We start from the raw sequence: 21175 nt of genomic DNA, 5'->3' as shown, positions 1-21175 counted from the left end.
TTTCAATACTCCACAAATGCTATCACAGTAGTTAGCTGTTATAAACCTATTATATATATATATAATTATTCACTTCTCAATAACGGAATCCATTAAAAACAAAGATATCTATGTCTATGTCAGGTCTATGTCTTTTTCTATATTTCTGTTTCTGTTCTAAGGGCATTTTCACATTCCTTGAGAAAGGGAAGAATTAAATGTTAAAAATTCCTGGTGTTTTCTTTAGTTCTCAAATGTATCCATTTCATTCCTCTAGAAATAGGGTCTCTGAAATTTGACAGAGAATAAAGATGTATTCTTTTCTTTAGAAGGGACCTATAGAGGTACAGAAATCTTTATCGACCATATTGAGAGGTAGCAATAAGTGTGAGTGTGTGTGTGGGTGTGTGCGTGTCTCAAGGTGGATACATTAATTAGGATGAGTGAGGGAAATGTCATTCCCACCAAAGAAGTTCATCACCCCCCTTACAGTTAAGCCCTGGTGTGAGAATGTCCCAGATTTCTCTGTAACAGAGGGAGCTCTGTCGCTTCATGTGATTATTCTAAAACTATGAGAACCAGTGTAATGGCAAAAGATCACAAACCCACCTGCTCAAGCACCTGTTTTTCTACTCTTCTACTTTCATTTGCAACTTCAGGCTTATTTAGCTTAATAAGAACGGATCCCGTAAAAACTGAGATCTGTCACCTGCTTGGTATCCTAGCCTAAATCTTGATTTGGGAGGGGTGATAAGCAGGTGAAGAGAAGGATAATTTACGCTTATAGCTAATAAAACATTGTCACAACTGCAAAGAGCATACTAAAAAGTAATGATTGAAAATTATGCCTGACTCTTAACTAAAGCCAACATGTAACTTGACAATACTCAATAAAGGGATATGCCATTCAATCTTCTAATCAGAAAATATGAAAAGAGTAAAAGATTCAAAATAAAATGTAGATAAATGTAAGTAACATTAAGAAATGATGATGTCTCTAATACATTAAAACAGTTTCCTCACCCATTTCCCCAGTCTACTCAAAACTTCTTAGTCATTCAAGTTACTTTTTCTGAGTTTCTACCCTGCCCCCTACCCTGTGAGAAAATGACCTCTATCTAACCACTTAAGATGTGAATATTTGTTGTGAACCAGCTGCAGCTCTAATAACCACTGATCCATGGAATCAAAGGCGACTCCTCACTAACAATAAGCTCTTCTTGTTCCTGAAACTGCACTGTGTAACCTTTGCAAGTATTATAAAAAGTAGGCATGATGGCTACAAAATGCAATCACAGCCATAAGTTTCTTATGATTGGATTAATTTCAAACTTCAGAAAAGTATGTAGTTGAAAGTTTATCCACAAGGTAGTAACTGATGACATATACACTTTCTAAAACAATGTTTTTGGGTTTAGTTTGGTTTTTGCAAAATAGATCCACTGTATCATTAATTTGGTCAACATCTGAAACTTACAATGTCGACAATTTGAAATATATTGACATAGTGGTGATAATCAAAGGTTAGTTTATTTCCCACCCAAATATAATTTTCCATACTAAGAAATACAATCATTCAGAAACAATTGTTCAAAAGATACCTGAAATAAACCCAGACAATTCTCTAACACCCAAAGAGTTCCTTGACAGCAAAGGGTTACACATGCAAAATGAGGGCTGTAATTTTTTTTTGAAACTCCACAAAAACTTAAGGAAATTAGATATTCACGTCCATATAAAAGTAAAATATATTTACATTAAAATCCAATCTCCTCCTCAATAGTTATGACTTTAATAAAGCTTAAGTGTTTTCACAGTCAGGTCTTAACCTATTTAGAATGACAACTTAGAGAAGAAATTGAACACTTAGTGGGCACTCAGCTAATGTGAGAAAGGAAGGGATGAAGGAATGAAGTAGATCAGAATTCTAAATAAAGGCCTGTTAACAAGAAAAGTGTCTTTCTGAAACAAATCAAAAGTTATACTTCTAAAATCATCGTGTACCCATGAATTGGAAACAAAAGGTGCATTTTGGGTTGGAACATGTGCTTTGCAACTGTTTGAATTAATACACAATTATTCTGAAAAACAACAGAGAAATCAGGATCTTTACCATTAAAAAAATCTGTATTATGCAATGGCACTTTGTAGTAGATGTGTAAAAAGAACAAGTTATGATAACTTTAGTTCTCTGGCATTTAACTCTTCTTAGTAGAAACAGGATTAAATAGGGCTAAACTGGTAAAGGTTCCCAGATACTAACAACAATTGCCTCATTGCATGTGAGAGTGTCTGAATTCAGAAGCCCTTTTTGGTAATCTTTGCTCCATAAGCACTAAAATATTCTATATTTTAGGAGACTCAAGAATTTCTTCTTCTTTTTTCAATCTGAAGGCTGAACAAGAAACAAAGCATTGTACCCAGACAAGTAGCCTTATGATTTTCAAGTTTCCAGGTTATGCCCCCTACCATTCTGCTCTCTCCCACCTACATGGGGTCACAATGCAAAATAAAGTCACCTCTGAGCAAAATCTTGAACTTCAAGGCCAAACAACTACATGAATAATCTGCAGGCCACAGACCATCATCAAAGTCTGGAATTTATGCAAATAACACTGCTTACATTTAACAGATCTGTAATGGTGTATAAGCTTTTCCAACCTAAATGAGTCAACAGAGTGTTTTTATGGTGCAAGATTGCTACCTACAGGCCAAACTGCAGAATGACATCCAAGACAATCCGGATGCGGTAGGGAAAAGGTAAACAATTGTTTATAATGACATTAAAAACAATTTATATTTCTGAGTGAGTAAGCCCAGGCGCAGATGAAGGGTGCATAACACACATTAGGATATGCACTGAGAGTTTTTTTTTTAATTACATTTCAGAGTTTTCCATTATGGCCCACAATTTTTCTTCTGGAGATTTCTTTATCTTTTAAAACAATGTAAATTACTTTATTGACTAGGAAAAAAATACATACCTCTTTCAATTATGTATTTAATACATCTTTCAATTACATATTTAATACATCTGGTTGAATACTGTGGCTATGCAAAGATTCTATGAAGAATCTACACCTACTATTTCATTTTTATTTTATTTTTATTTTTGTAAAGCTATCATTTACAAATTTGGAACAAATTTCCTTGGTTCGAATGAATTTCATGAGGTAGTATTTATGGTGGGGGTGCGGTATATATTATAAACTCCAGGACTCCACAGTTTTATGAATTCATTTGTTCAAAAATATCCATTTCCAACATTTAGCGTAATTTAAAGATTATGTGTATTTTAAACAGTTTCTTCTTAAAAAAAAATTTACTAATTGGAGGTGAAGTTCAGATGATAGTCCACTTTACAATAAATAAGTCTGATGTTCACTCATGAAAATATATCAAATTAATACTGAATTCTCAGTAATTTATGTAACAGTCATATTTTCTGAAACATGAGTAGTGCTGTAAGACAAGTTATTAGAGATGCATTTTTCCTTCAACTATAAAGAAATTCCAACTCTAAAGAGAGTAGGTTTCAAAACTGAATAATATATTATGGTTAAAACACATCAACAATCTGTCACACCATATGTACAAATAAACATATTCCACTATCACTGCACATGCCCAGAATGAGGCCAATAAAACATCTGAAAAGGTAGAGCAAATTTTTCCTCACATTGCTATAGATACTAAACAGCACTGTCATCTAATGAAGAGGCTACATATATCCTTTATTTTAAACACAATTTAGAAATAATCAGATTGAATAAGGTACAGAGCACTATTCTTTATGATTGGATTAGATTATGAATAATAAATACTTTATATCTTTGAAATATTTAGAAGTAATAATCCAAGGAGACATTCAATTAATAAGAGTTCAAATAATACGGAGTCATCAAAGAAAGCACTGTATTAGTAATAAATATATTTTATTTTTGTAATATAGTTTATATTCTAAAGATGTAGGCGTTATTATAGTGTTTAGCATTTTCATCTAATAAAGTATGAATTTTAAACAATTAGCTGATGTTATAAACAGGTGTGATGCAATCTCTATAAGGTGAAGGCATTAGCCCACAGGTGTTTCTTCACCCTAATATTAGAATCTTCTGAAAAGCAAATGTTCTATATATGGTGTTTATTTATATGAAGTTACAATATATAATTATGTTGTGATTAAATTATCTCAATTTTATTTTAATTAAGTAGATGATCTTTTTATTAAAAATAGTTTTCTGTAATTAAATTGCTCAGATTAGATTTTAATAAAGATTGAGGGCAAACTACACAATTTCTAAAAGCAGATTCATAACAAATTAAAAATTAATATTTAATTCACTCAACATTTCTTTTATATAGTTTTCCGTAAATTAGGTTGTTACTTTTCCAACTGATTTATACTTTGTCAAGTCATTACAATTGTGAACAGAATTAGTGAAAATGTTCAGGATGTGGAGAGAATTATTAATTAAGAATAAGAAAAGGGTTTTAATACTGCCCTCTTAAGTAATATAGATTTTAAAGTCCTTGTTATTATTTACCTTTGCTAAAGGTAATTATTAATAACCTTTGCTAAATTAATTAATTAATTTTGCTAAATTAATTAATATATAAAACCCTAACCCTACCATAGCATAATTATAAACCATAAAAAAGAGTAAGAATTTTCCTATTGCATTTAAGAAGCTTTACAAAATACAGAGTTAAATAATAAAAACTGTACATGGTTGTATACACAGTTATATATTTATGTTTACCTAAGGTTATCTATGGAAATTAACTAAAATTACTGATTGTAAGAAATATTACTATTATTTTGTTGGTATAACTGTAATGCTCATAGCAACAGAGCATTACTGTGTTTAAATGTTGCGTTAATATGGGTTGTGTATTGGGAAGACTGCAAATATACAAAACAGAACTTTTTTCTTAGCTCACAGAACTGCACTTGACATTTTTTTCTTATTTATGTATTTTCATGCTAAACATGAATGAATTTTAAAACTAAATTCATATTATCAATATGAATTCTAGACCCATAAGGTCTCTTACTAGCAATGGATATTACTTTTACCTTTGTTACATTCTCTGCAAAACTTACTGGTAACATACTTTTAGAAAATGCCAGCCAATAAACTACACTAAAATAATTTTCTTTATAAAAGCACAGTGATCTTTGGCATCATTCACTATTTTCAAAGCCATAAAAGAACAGATAACAAATATATGACTCACAAATTATCAATTATGAAAAATAATCTGGTTCAGAAAGCTGCTCTAATGTAAAAAGATGGATCGCTTGTCACAAACCAATAAAGGCTATTGTTTGTGAATTCAATATTTGATTTTATCATTTATGTTGGGCAACTTAAAATGATTTTTAAACCACATTACTTTTTGAAAAAAATTCTTATAAAGGTGAACACAGGAGTTGGAGGGACGAAGAATCCAGATGTGTAATCTGTCATCCTTGAAACAATTTATATCTTTTTTCTTCTTTCTTACATTGAATTCAGCCTACAAATCTAAATCCCAAAGACTCGGTTAGCAAGGGAAGATGCATTAGAAAGGGCCCTACTATGTTCCAGAGAATGCACAGTAACAGGAACATCAGTGTGACTAATTTTATTCTTTCTTTTTATGTGCTATTCTGATGGCTGAAATTTATTGCTATAATGCTTCATTATGCGGGAAGTTTGAACCCTATATTTTTTAAAGCTGAGTATAGTTGTTGCACTTATATTAGGTGCCTGTTTTTACTTGTTTTGTCTTATACAAAGACAAGCACAAAAAAGTTACCCAGCTCAGAAATGACAGAATCTCTTCCAGATTGTTTTCCTTAACGAAGGAAAACGTACAATTCTACCAACTAATAAGAGCTTTCCTGTGAGTGGTTGTGGCTAGAAATTTCCTATGTGGTGTTATCTGAGGGCAAGTCTAATACTGTATCTGCTTTCTGATATCCCAGGTACATATACCATCTTGTAAATAAGGATTTGGATGTCTAAGAAACACATTTGGATGCTCATAACACAAATGCTAAAATATGAACATGGTATCTAGAGATAGCCCCAATCCCAGCCCTAGATCACAAATTTGATGACCAGATGATATAGGGCACAGGTGAGCTTCAGTGACATAAAATGTGGCAGATATAGTAGTGGGTGCAGGGGTCATAATGCAAGTAATGGGGACTAATACGGGATAATGAGGTCTCTGGGAGAGTATCTGGTGGAGGCAGTGTAGAATAGTGAAAAACAGGATGAGTTTAAGGGTAGGGTAGAAAAGAGTCCTATCCTAGAGACATTATTGCACAAATGAGCTTAGACCGCAGAGACTTCTTCCTTAGTTCAGTGAAAAAATACTAGAAATTCTAAAATACACAGAAAAAAGGGAGCGTGCAAGGGCCTAGCTTTGTATGCCAAAATGTTGGAGGAAAAATTAAATATTAAATTCTGTATTAACCTCTGACGACTTGTTTCAGGTGGGGGTCATGAATTTTGCTTGACATAGGGCTCAGGAACATTCTTGGATACATTCCTACTTGGACACTGGAAAGAAGTGAAAATGAGGTTGGGGGACAGACATAATTGAGTAACTATTCAATTACGGCAACTGCTAGCTAATGAAGACCTATTACAACTAAGTTTTTAATAGAAAATGTGCTAATTGATCAGGTTGGAGCTCAGACCAGCATATGGCTAAGATGTTTGATTACCTAGTCTGGTTCCAAGTCAGTGATCAACTATAATACTGTCAAAAATGAGTGTTTCTATGACAACTGCTGAGCTTGCTGACTAAGGAATAGGTGAGCAACTTGAGGGATGACTTCCGAAAATTGTATGACCCACTAGTCTCCATGCTGTGTGGCTTGAAGGCTGATCCATTGAAGAACGCCTTTTCTCATCCTTTATTCAAAATATCCATTTTGCCCTTTGCAACATTTGAATTCCACTCTTGTTCACAAAGCATTGCATAGAATTTATTTTTTAACTGGAAAAGGTATATAAAAGATGAATCTAATTTTCTGATAAGAGTAAAACAAGTCAGTACACACTGACTACATTCGACATCATGAGGAGTGATGAAACTAATTGCTAGCCTTTCTGGGGAGGTTAGTCTCTAAGTCAAAGACAGTCTGGATAGCAACTTCCAGGAGATGGGCATTTCGGTATTCACTGCTATAGATTTTAAAAAAAAAACACAGAACTTTCTTTTCCAATGTCATTCTAAACTAAAATTCAAAACAGGTGTTTGATGCTAAGGCTGTAACCAAAACATTCCCTCTTATAACCTGCAACTCTGATAAGACTTCCCTCGGAAATATAATGGTTACATAGTCCTTGCATGGCTTTAACAAACCCCTATTTTCTTCTTTCTGCACTATACAATGTGCAGTCTATTTGCACCCATTCAGGACTAAATTACAGATAAAGTTACAGCAAATTTGTTTTCTCAAAAAAGCAGTCAGCCCTAATATCCCTTGAGTAATAAAAGCCTTGTCTTTCATTCAGAACTAGAACTGGCATAATTTTCTCCAAGAAACAAACTCTACTTCCTGTGACAATGGACCTGTTCTTAAAATTCTGAATGGGACACAGCTCAATTTGCAGGTGTTCAGGTATAAAGGTAAAAGGGCATTTGACCCCCCAACTGGCAATTGTTGCTGTGGTAGGTAACTTCAGTCTCCTCGTTATATCATTCTATTAGATAAGCTGCCAGAGTTTTCAGCTCTGAATTACAGAGGTAGGCTCAAGTGAATCAATAATTTATACAGATATATCTCATTCATTCTGATGGTAGAAAGATACATACTAACAGCCTGCTGTAGCCCCAGAACAAAGCCAGAGAGACATTATTTAAAAAGAAAGAGAAAAAGAAACCCATTTATCTATATAGGCAAAACCATTACATAATCATGACCTAATCGCTTATTAATTTTATTTTTCAAATGCATGAACAAATACTGTGTGATGAAGTAAACAACCTAGTTATGAATCTCGATAAGGTTGCCTGGCTAATGTTAAGCTAACATTTACAACTTTCAGATTGATTTAAGATTGAGTGGTATTTTACATAATACAAATGATTTGAAAAAGATCCACACGCCTAAGAAGTTTACATTAACTAGCTTAACTTAATCCCTCAAATATTTTATTACTGAATTTCAGTATAAAATTCCTTTCTAAAAGATGAGAATCAAATACTTTTATGATCTATACAACTAAGAGTATTGCTAATGTAGCCTTATGCTGTTAATCATTACCTGGGGAAAATTATATAATGTTTTATTCACTAATACTATGACATTTTTATTAACTCATAATCCCTCTGCTAACAGTGGAGCATTAAACAATTTATAATTAAGAGGGCAGCAAATATTAAAAATGCCTACTTAAAAATTCCTCAATCATGTTAAAGGGAATCCTCTAATGCATGCGTTTCTCTAAAGGAAAGCGCAGCCAAGAGCTAGATGGTTGCAATATAAATTAATAATCAATAAGCAAGATGACTTAAATAATATTTTTATAAGCTCCTATTGTCCCTAAAAATGAAAGGAATTTGTGATCTAAAAACATGGCATAAATCTCTTCTAATAACTTTAATTATAAAGTGACTGTTTCTTGACAGATCTGAAAATTTATTTGAAGATAAGACCAGTTAGAACTGTGTCTCTTGCCTGTTTTACTTTCTGCAGTTCAATGCTGGACATTGATTTCAGACTTGGTTTATAAAGGCTGTACAAAATTAATTAGGATAATAGAGTCAATGAGAAGCAAGATAACAACTGTAGGTGATATTCAGGTATCCTATTTTCCTCCACCAGGAGAAATTATCTTTCTCCTTTCCAAGGAAACCCCTTGGGAAATATGGCAGTTGATGAAAGTCTGAAAGAAAATAAAAGTGCACACATGAGTGACAAAGGGAGACAGACAGACAGACAGAGAGAGAGACAGACAGAGATGCTAAGGCCGGTGTCTCCACCTGAAGTTCTTATACCTTTATATGTGATACTCAGGGGTTGCTTGCTGTAACCAATTAACATTTCTGGCCTTCCAAGAAAATAAAACTACTCCCTTAAAAGTAAAGAGAGGAAGGAGAAATAATGGAGTGCCCCATTGCTGACACTCAAGAGGGAGAGGGGAGAAATGTTCCCACACTGATCTCATTAAGATGACGAGAATAATGAGTGTGAATCTTATGTATGAATCTCGTAGTAGATAGAGGAGGGCATAAATGTATCCCACATTCACCCTTTTATGATGCCTGATATACTACATTTATTCTCAGCTTCATCTGATACTACTGTTGGGGGTTTCTGTTACAATATTATAGCTTTAACTTCAAGTTTTGCCGCTGAAGTCATCTGAGTCAGTCATTCAACACAGCTTTATTGAGTGTGCATGAAAACGGGAAGATCTGTTAATGGCAACTGAAATGCATCTCAAGCAGAACAGTCTGAATTTATTTCCTGTCACTGGTTCCAGTAATGGATTAAAGATACTGACAAGTGGCATTTTTCAGTTTACAATCTATTTTATTTCCTAGTTCTTTAAACTTAGGTTAAACATTCTAGTCAATTAGAAATAGAACCTAGGTATTATTAAATATATCTCCAGTATATTTTAGAGGAAGTTGCATATTTTTCAGCAAATACTGATGGGATGTTTTTCTTGATGATTTATCTTTCTTAGGTTCCATATAGAATATTTTTAAATAATAAAAATTTTAAGTTAAGTATTTTTTTTTAATATCAATACTAATTTTGAAAGACAAAATAGATCTGAGAAACAAAACTTTTGTTGTAGCTGTGTACATTATTTAAACCTAAATGATCCACAGAAACTTCTATTAAGGACTCTATTTCCTTTCATAAAGATGATTTAATTTAATTTTGTTCACCACAGTAACTCCACTAAGTATATATTGGTCCACAAAGTTTATTGCCAACTATACTGAGCATAATCAATACAATGAAATGGGGGGTGGGGATTTCATACAAATTCTACTAGTATGTCAACATACATCCAGCCTGTTATTATTTCAATACTCCCACCACTTTGCAAAGAGCTTTCTCTTCTATTCCCTATTAATGTGCAAGAAAAAAAATTAACATAATTTTAAACATAATTTTAAAGGAAATTTAATGTGACAACAATAAAATGAAGCTGGATCACCAGCTTTCTAAATTTTCCCAAATATTCTTCCTTTGGCTTTTATTTAATCTAAGGGAAAATTAGGTCATGGACAGGTTCAGCTTAGCTACCATTAAAGCAACATGGATCAGTAAATATGGTTTAAACTGTTTAAGCAGCTCATTGAAAATATATGTTTGAAACCTGGGAAATACTTTGTCAATGTGTCTACATTTACTTTGGGGAATAAATAATTTATACTACTTAGAGGTCAAGTGATATTTCTTTACCTTTTTAAAAATGCACCTCACTTAAATACACAGCGATCTCTTTAAGAGTTCTTTATTACATGATACATCTGTCTCCAGACAGTGTTTTTGGGAGCTAAAGTATGTGACCTTCAGTAACAGATTCATCACAACATAAGAAATACAGTTATTACTTAAACAGCAAGAATAATATTAAGCCAAGTAAGCCCATATTAATTATTTCAAGTAGGCAATTCTAGCCCTCCTATATCAAAACATTTCTTAACAGGAAATAGTAAGGATTGGAAGTCCACATACACCCTTCTGAAGCCTTACAAGGCAATGCCAGAGGCTTGGCGTTTCTTGAATTTGACTTAACAAACTTCAGGATATAGACTACTTTTCCCTCTCTCCCCCAAACCCCTACTCTCCCATGTCTTCTCAAAGCTGCTGTAGCATTCAGTGTCACTAGAGTCCCTTTAACTTTTAGCGCTTTAATTTCCTCTACAGTAAAATGATCCCTAAGCTTCTTTTCAATTGTAACATTCTATGGCTTCACTTTACCCTTGTACATCCTCATGATCTCTGCCTTTGTATGCCGCTGCCACTGTTTTTAGGAAATTGCTTTCTGAAGCTGAGGCTGGGATAGATATGTTCCTGACATCATGACTACAAGTCATGATGATATTGAAACCACTTTCACATGTGATATTTCCATTTTATAGCTACTACTCTATGAAGCAATCGATAGACTTTTGCAAGTAGTTCTATGTCATTATCAATTATTTTGCCACTATAGGGAAATGTGTTCCAAGGTCTAAGCAATTGTCTTGTACCTCTTATTTAGAGGTTAACAAACTACATGAAGAATGTTTCATTTTAACTACACATCAACAAAGATTTAGAAGTTAGAAAATTGTGATAGGAGAATTATATCCTTAGAAGTTGAAAAACGAAGGAAGCAGTGCTGGCCCAGAAAAGCTAATTACTATGGTGATGGTACAGAAGTGAACTGGTGGTGGGGACTGCATGGGGACTCACCAGACATGAAAAAGCATACATTGAACAAAAAAAGAAAACTGATGTTGATATAATAATAAAAAATGAATTTTAAAAAGTTTTTTTAAACAGATACTTTCCACCTGATTGAACATGCAAAAAGCATTTATAATGAAAGAACAAACTCTGGCGGTGCAATGGGTTAAATCATAGCACTGCGAAGCTAACCTCTGCTGCTTCTACCTGAGTTCAATCCCCGGCTAGGGAGATGACCCATAAGTCCTCTCCTGTCTTGCCTGCTGCTCCCCTCAGCAGTATACTTCATCAACCTGCCTGTTCTGCTCCCCACTCTGTCTCTGGTGAAACCTCTCACCCCCCACACCTCTGGCCTGGCCTGTACCCCAGTTCCATATGCATAAATAAATAAATCTTAAAAATAAAATAAGCTAAACAAACCAGAGAAGTTTTCAGCATTGCATCTAACTAGAAAAAAGTGAACCTAGCTGTCTGAAATGCTCTATTTATGCATTAATTCTCTCTGATTAGCAGTCTTCATTTTACTAATATGTAAAAATATAGCCTATCTTTTACCCAATCTCACTATACTAATTTGTGTATAGTTAATGAATTATTTCTAGCTTTGGCAATCTGTTATTTTCAATTAAATCTAAAAGGTTTCTCTAATTGACTAAGGGAAATAATATTGAATTCAGCAACATTTTTTTAAAAAGATGGATGCTGAGTTCTTGTTTCGAACATGGAAGCATTGCCCAAAGTCTTCTTGGCAGAATATGTATAGAATATTAATTATGGAAAAATGCAGTGAAATTAGATATTTATAGCTAAGTAGGACATGAAACATTATATATTTAATATTATTGACAAATTACAATAGTAAATGTTTTTGGAATCCTGTGGGTAACTTGGTAGCATGCCATGCAGAACAGCTAGCAAACTGATTATTTTCAGTTTTATATAACTTCTCTATTCCACAACATTCTTTTCTTGTGCTTCCAATGAAGATCTAAGGGATGACTGAACAAGAACCTTATTTTTATATATCTGATATAATGATACTCACCTAAGAATGTAAAGATTACCTAGCAGTACTTTGATGGTGGACACTGAGTGAAAACATACATTTAAAAAGAGTGAATCTATATTCCTAAAACATGCAATTATGGAAACCCATATTACCTTCATGAAAATGGTTACTTATGAGTCATAAATATAGTACAATGTGTGGACAAAATTTATCAAGCTCTCATGAGAAAGGTTATTTACATAGACCAGTACTAACATTAGACCACTTCTCCATTTCAGTGAAGCACAGCAACACATTCTTCCAACTGGTGTAGACAAGAAAACTCTCTCAGGTATTTTCATAAGAGGATAATCCAATTCTGCTATCTCTATAAAGCCAAATAAAAGCTTTCCTTTCATTGAACTCAAAGTAGCCAATAATTTGGTGGAGATCACACATTCTCATTCTCCAGACCAATTATCTGTGGGAATAATTTCCATTGTATGCAAACTGTAGAACAACCAAACTAGACTTTCCCACCAAGAGCATGAAAGCAAACATAGTTAAATTCACATTAAACCTCATTTGGAGCATGCATTCTCAACGGGGTGATATGATACTCAAGGGAGTAAAGAAATGGTTCTAGGAGGATAGCAAAAAATAAAAAAAAGCTTAGATATTACAATTATTTGTGATCCTCCAAAGCACAACATCCCCTGACAAAATTATTTTTTAATATCTAACATCTCATTAAATTAAATTGAATTTTTCTATGTGTGGGGTGTGAATGTGAGAATAATTGAGAAACATTGACTTAAGATGAAAACAATAACAAAGCTGTGTTTCTGAAATGTTTTACATCATTTTAAAATTAGCATTATCTGGGGCCCTCCCTGGTGGCACAGCGGGTTAAAGCACTGCACTAAGAAGCTTAAGCCACTTCCACATGAGTTCGATTCCCGCCTGCCCCGGAGGTGACCACATGGCGTGGCAGACCTCTCCTGACCCGCCCACTGCTCCCCTCAGCAGTGTACCTCGTCCATCTGCCTGTTCTGCTCCCCGCTTTGTCTCTGGTGAATCCTCTCACCCTTTGCATCTCTGGCCTGTACCCCAGTTCTATATGAATAAATAATCTTTAAAAAAATTAGCATTATCTGTCTATACTTTGGCATCATTTATATCTGTCCTTGCTTCTTAGCGTGCCTCTATTTTTCTCTCCATGTAAGTCAACTCTAATGACTGATAATAACATGAGAAGTCATCACTCTTTCATCTTCACTCTATTACTAATCACTAGTGTTGCCACTTGCTAGTGTTGGACTTTTGTCACCACAGCAAAGGTGAAGAAGACGCAACAGGCATAATTCACAGACCTGCTATGGCAAAAGGAACACTGCAGCTATATTTAATTCTGACCATGAATTTACGATGTGATAATATGGTACAAGAAAAGGAGCAATGAAAAACTGGAAGAACTTTAACAATATTTGAGACTAGCCACTCACTTGATAAGCTAACTTTTGTACATTCAAAATTCTAAGATACAGCTTTATAACTGGTCAATACAGAACAATGGGTTCGTTAAAAGCATTCTATTCCTATTAATATTTACTTGATACAAAGGGGCATGAAAACAAGTGGAGAGTAAAATTGCTGACTAAATGTCAATGGTTGTGTCTCTGTTACCATTTGTTGTCTTCTAGACACATCATAATTGTCATTTTATACAATTTACTAAAATGCATTAAATAATTATCTTATTCATTTAAACTTTTTCCTTTGCATAACACTTCACTTAATAATATTTAGATAATGGAATATAACTGGCCATTTTGCTCATAATGCATATCCCTGAAAATTTAAATTGAAGCTGAAAGGTAGAAAATTCTTCCAAGGACAAGATCATTGGTTTAGGAATTTGGGGGCAGATAGTGAGACAATTCTGATTTCATTGCTGTATAATTTTTGACAATTAGTGATTTCAGTTAAAAATCTAAATCATACAATAAATTTTAGGGTCTTAAAGGGAGATTTTGAGGATGAAACTACCTTATAAGGACCATGTAAAATTGTTTGGCATGAAATGCGATAGTAGCCAGATAGCCAGAAAGAGACCAGTGAGCCTTCCGTGTCCCTCACCCCAAACAGCATGCCCCATACTATGTCTGTTCATGAGAAGCATAGTTCCTGAACTCAATCTAGTATTACAGTTAGGTGAGTGATATTTCTACTTGTATGTTTGATTACAGTATAGCACAATACCACTAGACCTGTGAAAACATGGAAAATTTTATTTTACCCCAATCACTCCATAAAAAGAAATGTACCCAGATTATAACATCCTACTACTTCATGCTGTAAAGGACAAAGGAAGGGAGGTAGAGACTATCGAAAACCTGTGTGTGATGTGCTTAAAGATCAAATTCTTACTGTAAATGTACAATAAAATTTAGGAGAAATAAGGCTTTCTGAGACTATTAGACTCTCTGGTATATGTGATTATCTCCTTCCAAAAAGCAGGAGACTCTTGCTGACATCTATTAAAACAAATAAATAAAAAAGGGTTTTGAAACCGAGAGGACAAAGTACTTATCTGAGGAAGTATTGATTTATATATACATACACACATATGTATATGATTATTTATGTGTACATGTGTATGTATGTGTGTATGTGTGTATACATATATACATATACATACATACATACATACACACACATACATAAGCAATGACAAAACAAAACTATACCTTTAAGTAAGCCTATACACTAGAACTCAGGATGGACTAAGGAAATCTAGTCAAAGTATGTGGTCCACAAATATCTGATCTGTTGCATTTCCTAAGATTTAGGGTTGATTTTAATTAATAGTTATCAATCAAAAAAACCACTTAAAATCTGGAGATCTCTTACACATTTGCAAGAATTTATACAGAATGCTTTATGAAAGCTACTACTTAAGGAAATCTTATTTTTCATAGACCAGTGCTTGGATAATTTTTTTCTTCTGTGGAATTCAGATAAATTTGCGGAAAAAATATTTTGGGGAGTATGAACTTGAGTATTAGCATGTTCATTTGAATTAAAATATTTGCTGAAAGGAACATTGTAATACAATACTCTTCTAAGTTTCAATATTCTGACTTTGTAAAAGGAATTTTAGAAAAATTTGGAGGTATATAACCTTATAAATCAGTGACTTTCTGTCTAGACGTCCACTTTAACATATGTTTAAAATTCGTCCAGTTAAATTGGAAGTATTGTTTAGTAACCTTAATAAGTGTTTATATCAGGGGAAAGCATGAATGAAGAAGGGTAGACAGAAGAAGTTGGGAGTTTACATAATTGCAGGAAAATTCAAGAAAACAAGGATAGAGCCATCAGTAAGAGATAATTTTGCTTTTGGACTTGTTTCTTTGACTTTGGGGGCTCCTTCTGTTGTGGGGAATGTAACAAAAATTACATCTGGAACCTTTCCAATTTTTCTGCGAGCACTAAAAAATAACTGTAGCAAGAACCAAAGAAGTCTATAAAAATCATCTGAAAATTGTTATCTCTTGAAACATATTTTTATTAGCATGTTATTACTGGGTGTCTCTTAAATTTTTAAATTATTATTTCTGTTGGAAACGTATAGTTACCTTCTGTATGTCTGGTGCCTTATATTTAAATGTAATATAAATGCTAACACTAACTATAGGTAACAGACATTTCTTTGTTTGCATTTTGCTAGTTCTTCTTTAGCCATACTCCTATTTTAGTCCATGAACATGAAAGATGCTTGAAATCTCCTTTTCTGTTTGTCAATTTTTTTAAATTCCATATGTTGTTTAATAGCAGCCATCTTTTTACACAGGAAGTACTCGATAAGGTATCCTCGAGAGGCTATTGTCTTCAGATCGTTGCATTATATTCCCTTCTCCTCTGCAAGTTCAGTTTCTCTCCTTGCTTGTGCTTCCTCTTTTTTTTTTTTTTTTTATCATTTGGCTATACAGAGCTGCCTCATGTCATTCCTTGCATACATCATCTCTGTGTTTTCTCTTTTCCTGCATAATGGACCAGCTTTTCTGAGAGTAGCTGTTGTCCCGAGTGTGATCCTTTACTAAAATGGAGATTGAATGAAGGTGGAGCACAAATTATCTGGGAGCAAAGGAAAACCAGGCATTTGAAAAGATCCCAGAAAGAGACGAATAATGAACCAGAGTGGCCTCGATGAATTGCTATAGAGGGAATTCTCAGTTTTGACACAAAAGGAACACATGGATACCAAGGCAAACCTAGGGGGAGAATCTCAGTAGGAAGCCTGTCTCTAGGCTGGTCAGCAGAGAGTGGAAGCCAATAGCCCTCCAGATATGAACAGAAACAAATGTATTTTATGAGTGATAGTTAAGCATTCAAACATGCCATTTTGGAACACAAGGTACTTTGAGGAGCTGACATCCCTTCATAATTCATGTTCATTGTTCCTCTAAGTAAAATATGTGTCTCCCTTTAGTTATTCTGTTAGGAATTGTACTTTAAAGGCAACAGGACATTTTTGATAATGCACATCTTAAACTTTTCATTAAACTACCAAATTTAAATTCTACCTTTTTGTGCACTCTGACATTTTTGTCTGGCATTTTCATTAATTTTGCGACATACATAAATGTAGCTGAAATGTTAACTGATCAATACTTTGTCTCTCTCATGTAGCACTAGCGCTCTGTTCCCTAAGGACCACACAGCAGAACAGAAATTAAATGTGTAAAATATCAAATGTTAATGTTAAACACAGCAGCACTTACTGTATAACGACAGAAAAGGCTAAAACAATTCCAAATGGACAGATGGTACCACAAATTATCTACAATCACATTTAAAGATTAAAGTTTGTCCTGTAAAATAATTCTTTGACGCACACGGAAGTGTGTCCTTTTACTGATAGCTCAGTTGTCCAATTATTTTTGTCCTCATTACAGTGAGAAATGACAATACGGAAAAGAAAAAGAGAATGCACACTCTTTCCCCTCTATGTTGTACCCACTGACATCCACAGAACACAAATGTCTGGTCAAGAGCCTGATGAAAATTAGACCCAATTTATGAGACATTTCCACATCTACAATAGATGATTCCAAGAGACAAGCAGTGTCTCATGTACTACATACGCCAGTGTTCGCTCCTCAGCATACAATATTCATAGTAAAATTTAAAAACCTAATTCATAGCTCACAAAAACAAGGACATTCCCAGGAAGGTGTTTGCTTATATTTTATCCATCACCTTCCAGAATGATTTCAGCTTCTAGCACCGGGCCACCTTGAATCTTCCCCACAGGACACAGACAGTGCCCAAAAGCCAGAGCAGCTCTGACCCTGCATGTCTTGTGCTTTCTACTTTAATTGACATTGAGACCAAAAAAAAGAATTATTTTTTTCATTTTGATTTCCTTATTCCACACTTATTTTTGGATAGTAAATTAGAAAAGAAAAATCAAGTGGCATAGAAGAAAAGGCACTTATGCAGTATAAAGTTTACTGATTTGGGCCTAAAACCAAGCCACATGATGGCACAAATGCATGTGTCCAGGGGCAGCTGCATTTATGAAAAAGTGGGCCAAGTGGAACCAATATTATAATAATAGACCTGTGATCCATCAACAGGGAATGATGGGAACAATATGTTTGTAACAATGGGGTGCTGCTCATACGCTTCTCCTAATAGAAAGCAGTTCTTTGCAATAAACTGCCCTAAAAAGGCTTTCGTTATGCAATAATCTTTGATGAGTTTCACTTTTAAGTATTCACATCATTTCATATCTGCAATAACACGAATAAAAATTCTACAGGTTTTTATGTTGCTGTTATGTTATGAAGAATATAAGGTACATAATTCAAGCACTCTTTTGGAAAGGGAATGATATTTGCTGGCTTTGGACATGATATTTAACTTTTCTATGTCTCAGTTTCTTCCTCTGTATATTGGGAGAATGACAATATTTCATAACATTGTTGAGGATATCAAAATTGTTAATACATAAAAAGCACTTTCACGCATTATTGCCTGAAAATATTTTCCTGGTACATAAGTGCTGAACAAATACTAATTATTATTATTATATATGAATCTTTTATGACAGAATTTAATCTAAGGTTGAAACTGGTGATTGATAGAGGATATGAAATAGTTTAGCATTTAAGTGGAAAGCCTAAGGAAGACTGCTACATTAGCATTAAGCTATGCCTATCATCATTTAATATTACAGCAAACCCTTATTCAGCTAGCACCATTGATAAAAGGGTTTCTCTACATGAGAAAATTTTCTGATTGATGTTTTCATTGGTTGGTGGATTGATTTAGACAGCTTTTATATTGGGAGCCTAGCAGGTGTTAGAACCCCTGCAAGTGATGCTTGAGGACCAGGGTGAAAGAGCTATGTTCCCATTTTCATGGAAGTTCCAATTCAGGTCTCCATAAAAAGTTTGCTTTTGTTATTCATTGTTTTGATTGCATTCAATAGAATGTAATTCAGTGCTTATTTTTTTTTTTCAACTGAACAGTAAATATTGTTTCTTCATATGTGCATTCACATTGAAGTTTGTGGCTTCTTTTTTTCCCCACCATCTGTGCCAACAGTTCCCTTTCCTAGCTTTATTGAGTCCTACCTCCTTTTTTCAGCTTGCGTTTCGCAGGGCCAAATCTGTAGAAAGTGACCACTAAGAAAGATAGTTTACATGTCTTGTCCTGTGAACTTCAGTGCCTTTAACAGTGAAATCACTCACTCTATCACTCACTCTACTCACTCACTGCTATCATGGGCATGTATGCAAGTTTCTCAGAATTTCAGTGCCCTTTTTTTTTTTTTATCAGACGGAAATTGTGGTAAAGTCTACCATCTTGAATTCATTTTATGTGAGCGATCTCTAGCAGCCAGATGAAGATTATTGAAGAGTTATTACACAATGCAATACCAAAACGTTTGAAATGAATATTCCTGAACAGAAGATATAATTACACTCAGTTCTCTGTTTTCAAATTTTGTAAGCAGCCATGAGGAATGACTTTGGAAGGATTGTATTAAAGATGGCAGCACAACCTTTTCGGTAGAATATTATCTATTGTATAATGCTCCCTGAGCTTTGGAAGTAATGACATCAAATAGTACATAGAGGCCTCAGTATCATTTACCCCTCATTAATGTCAAAGTGTCTCTCTAGGTTAGTAAAAAAAAAAAATCATAATAAAGTTTGTTTAACAATACCTAGATATATTTACTATATGAAAAAGCCAAATAAAGAATGTTGAAAGAAGCAGATTTTCTTTTCTAAAACTTAATGATGATGACTATTGCTTTCTGTAAGGAGACAACACATGTCTATGGGAAGCGGGCTGCCTAACTTTCTGGTAACTTACAACACAAAGGGATATACACACTCTTTGTTCCATGTGCTCAGACATTAATGAAAGTCCCATACAAGGCCTGAGAGGAGAACAGAGCTCAAAGTACCAAGCAGATGTGCATACATTTATCTGAATAGTAATACTAAAATGTTGATTTGTTACTATAATGCAGACTCTTCTTCTGAGCCCCCATAATAAAGTCATATTCTGCTAAACTGGCAATTATAAGGACACATAAGGTACTCATATGATAATAATTATGACAAAAAAGAATTTCAAAAGAAGAACTCCACTTAAACATCAAACTGAAATCCTGAATAAGCAAAAATAACGTAAGCGCAGAAAATCCTAGCTAAAGCTCAGAGGAAAGTAGCCTTTCGAATTTTCAGTTCTGCAAGTTGGTCTCATCAGCAGCTTTTAAATAGCCAAAGTAAAGGACTACAAGATGAACATTGTTAGAGGACTATTTGTATCATCAAATTCTCACTGTGCCTTTTTAAAAACTGAAAATCTCAGAAATAATAGGGCATCTCTTAAAAAGGTCACATTCATGCCAATTGATTCACATACTAAAATATTACTGACCAGCATTCTGCCAAAAATTTTCCTCTTTTGAAAATTATATCTATAGGATGAATAATTTTGAATTGAGGATGGTCAAGATTATTAATTTTCTTAACACTAAGGACTTTTCTTGGCTCTGCTATTGGGATTTGGAATTATGCAATATGTAGAATTTTACTTTGTAGCTGTCACAGAGAAAATTATACATTGGCTGAGATGTCTTGCATTCCGGAAATCTGAGGGGGGGAAATATATTCTTGGACTCAGACCTTGAGCAATCCATCAGGTTCCTGCCCACGGCAAATCTGTCCAGTTAAGTCTTAAAATAGGAGTTTTTAAATGGCCACATCAACATAACTGTTACTATAGCCACAGAAACATGCAGCTATGATTACTGAATTTAATGAATAACAATGTAAGTAATACAGTATGATCATACCACAAAAGCAGCCAGGCTCCTTGGGGGTGAATCCCAGTCAAAGCAACTATTAACGTAGTATGCAGCATTTACCAGCACCATGACACAACGTTTCGTTCTGATAAAGTTTCTTAGGAGTAGCTGTAAGGAAGATGAACATGCGATTAGACTTTGCAAGATTAAAAACCAGCAGATATTCTATAAAACTCTCCAAGCTTTTTGTGATGTGAAAGGATTCCGAAAGTTAACAAAGTTGTAATAGTAGACCAAGCAGTTTGGATAACAAGTTGAAGGGAAAGAAGTTTCTCTGGAGAGGGTGGAAAGAAATAAATTATGAGAAATTGCTAAGCCAACAACAGATATTTTCTTAAATAATATTATCGTGTAAGCTGGGCTTCATTTGCTCAAAAGTAAAAAC

The 21175-nt window shown here is 34.1% G+C and overlaps 1 protein-coding gene across 3 annotated transcripts in view; it reads right to left on the bottom strand.

Annotated features, from left to right (window-relative positions):
- The window catches only part of MCTP1 (multiple C2 domains, transmembrane 1), a 435421-nt gene that overhangs the window by 133327 nt on the left and 280919 nt on the right, over positions 1-21175 (bottom strand). For all 3 annotated transcript variants that reach the window (XM_004678130.2, XM_012721941.1, XM_012721942.1), the window contains one exon: positions 20779-20898. In XM_004678130.2, coding sequence (XP_004678187.1) covers positions 20779-20898 — 120 coding nt within the window. The remainder of the gene's footprint in view (positions 1-20778; positions 20899-21175) is intronic.

The sequence above is a fragment of the Condylura cristata genome, unplaced genomic scaffold (genome assembly GCF_000260355.1).
Source record: "Condylura cristata isolate star-nosed mole 26May11 unplaced genomic scaffold, ConCri1.0 scaffold00007, whole genome shotgun sequence".
Taxonomy (NCBI): Eukaryota; Metazoa; Chordata; class Mammalia; order Eulipotyphla; family Talpidae; genus Condylura; species Condylura cristata.
The sequence above is the reverse complement of the archived record's forward strand: the minus strand, read 5'-3'. Positions and strand labels throughout refer to the sequence as shown.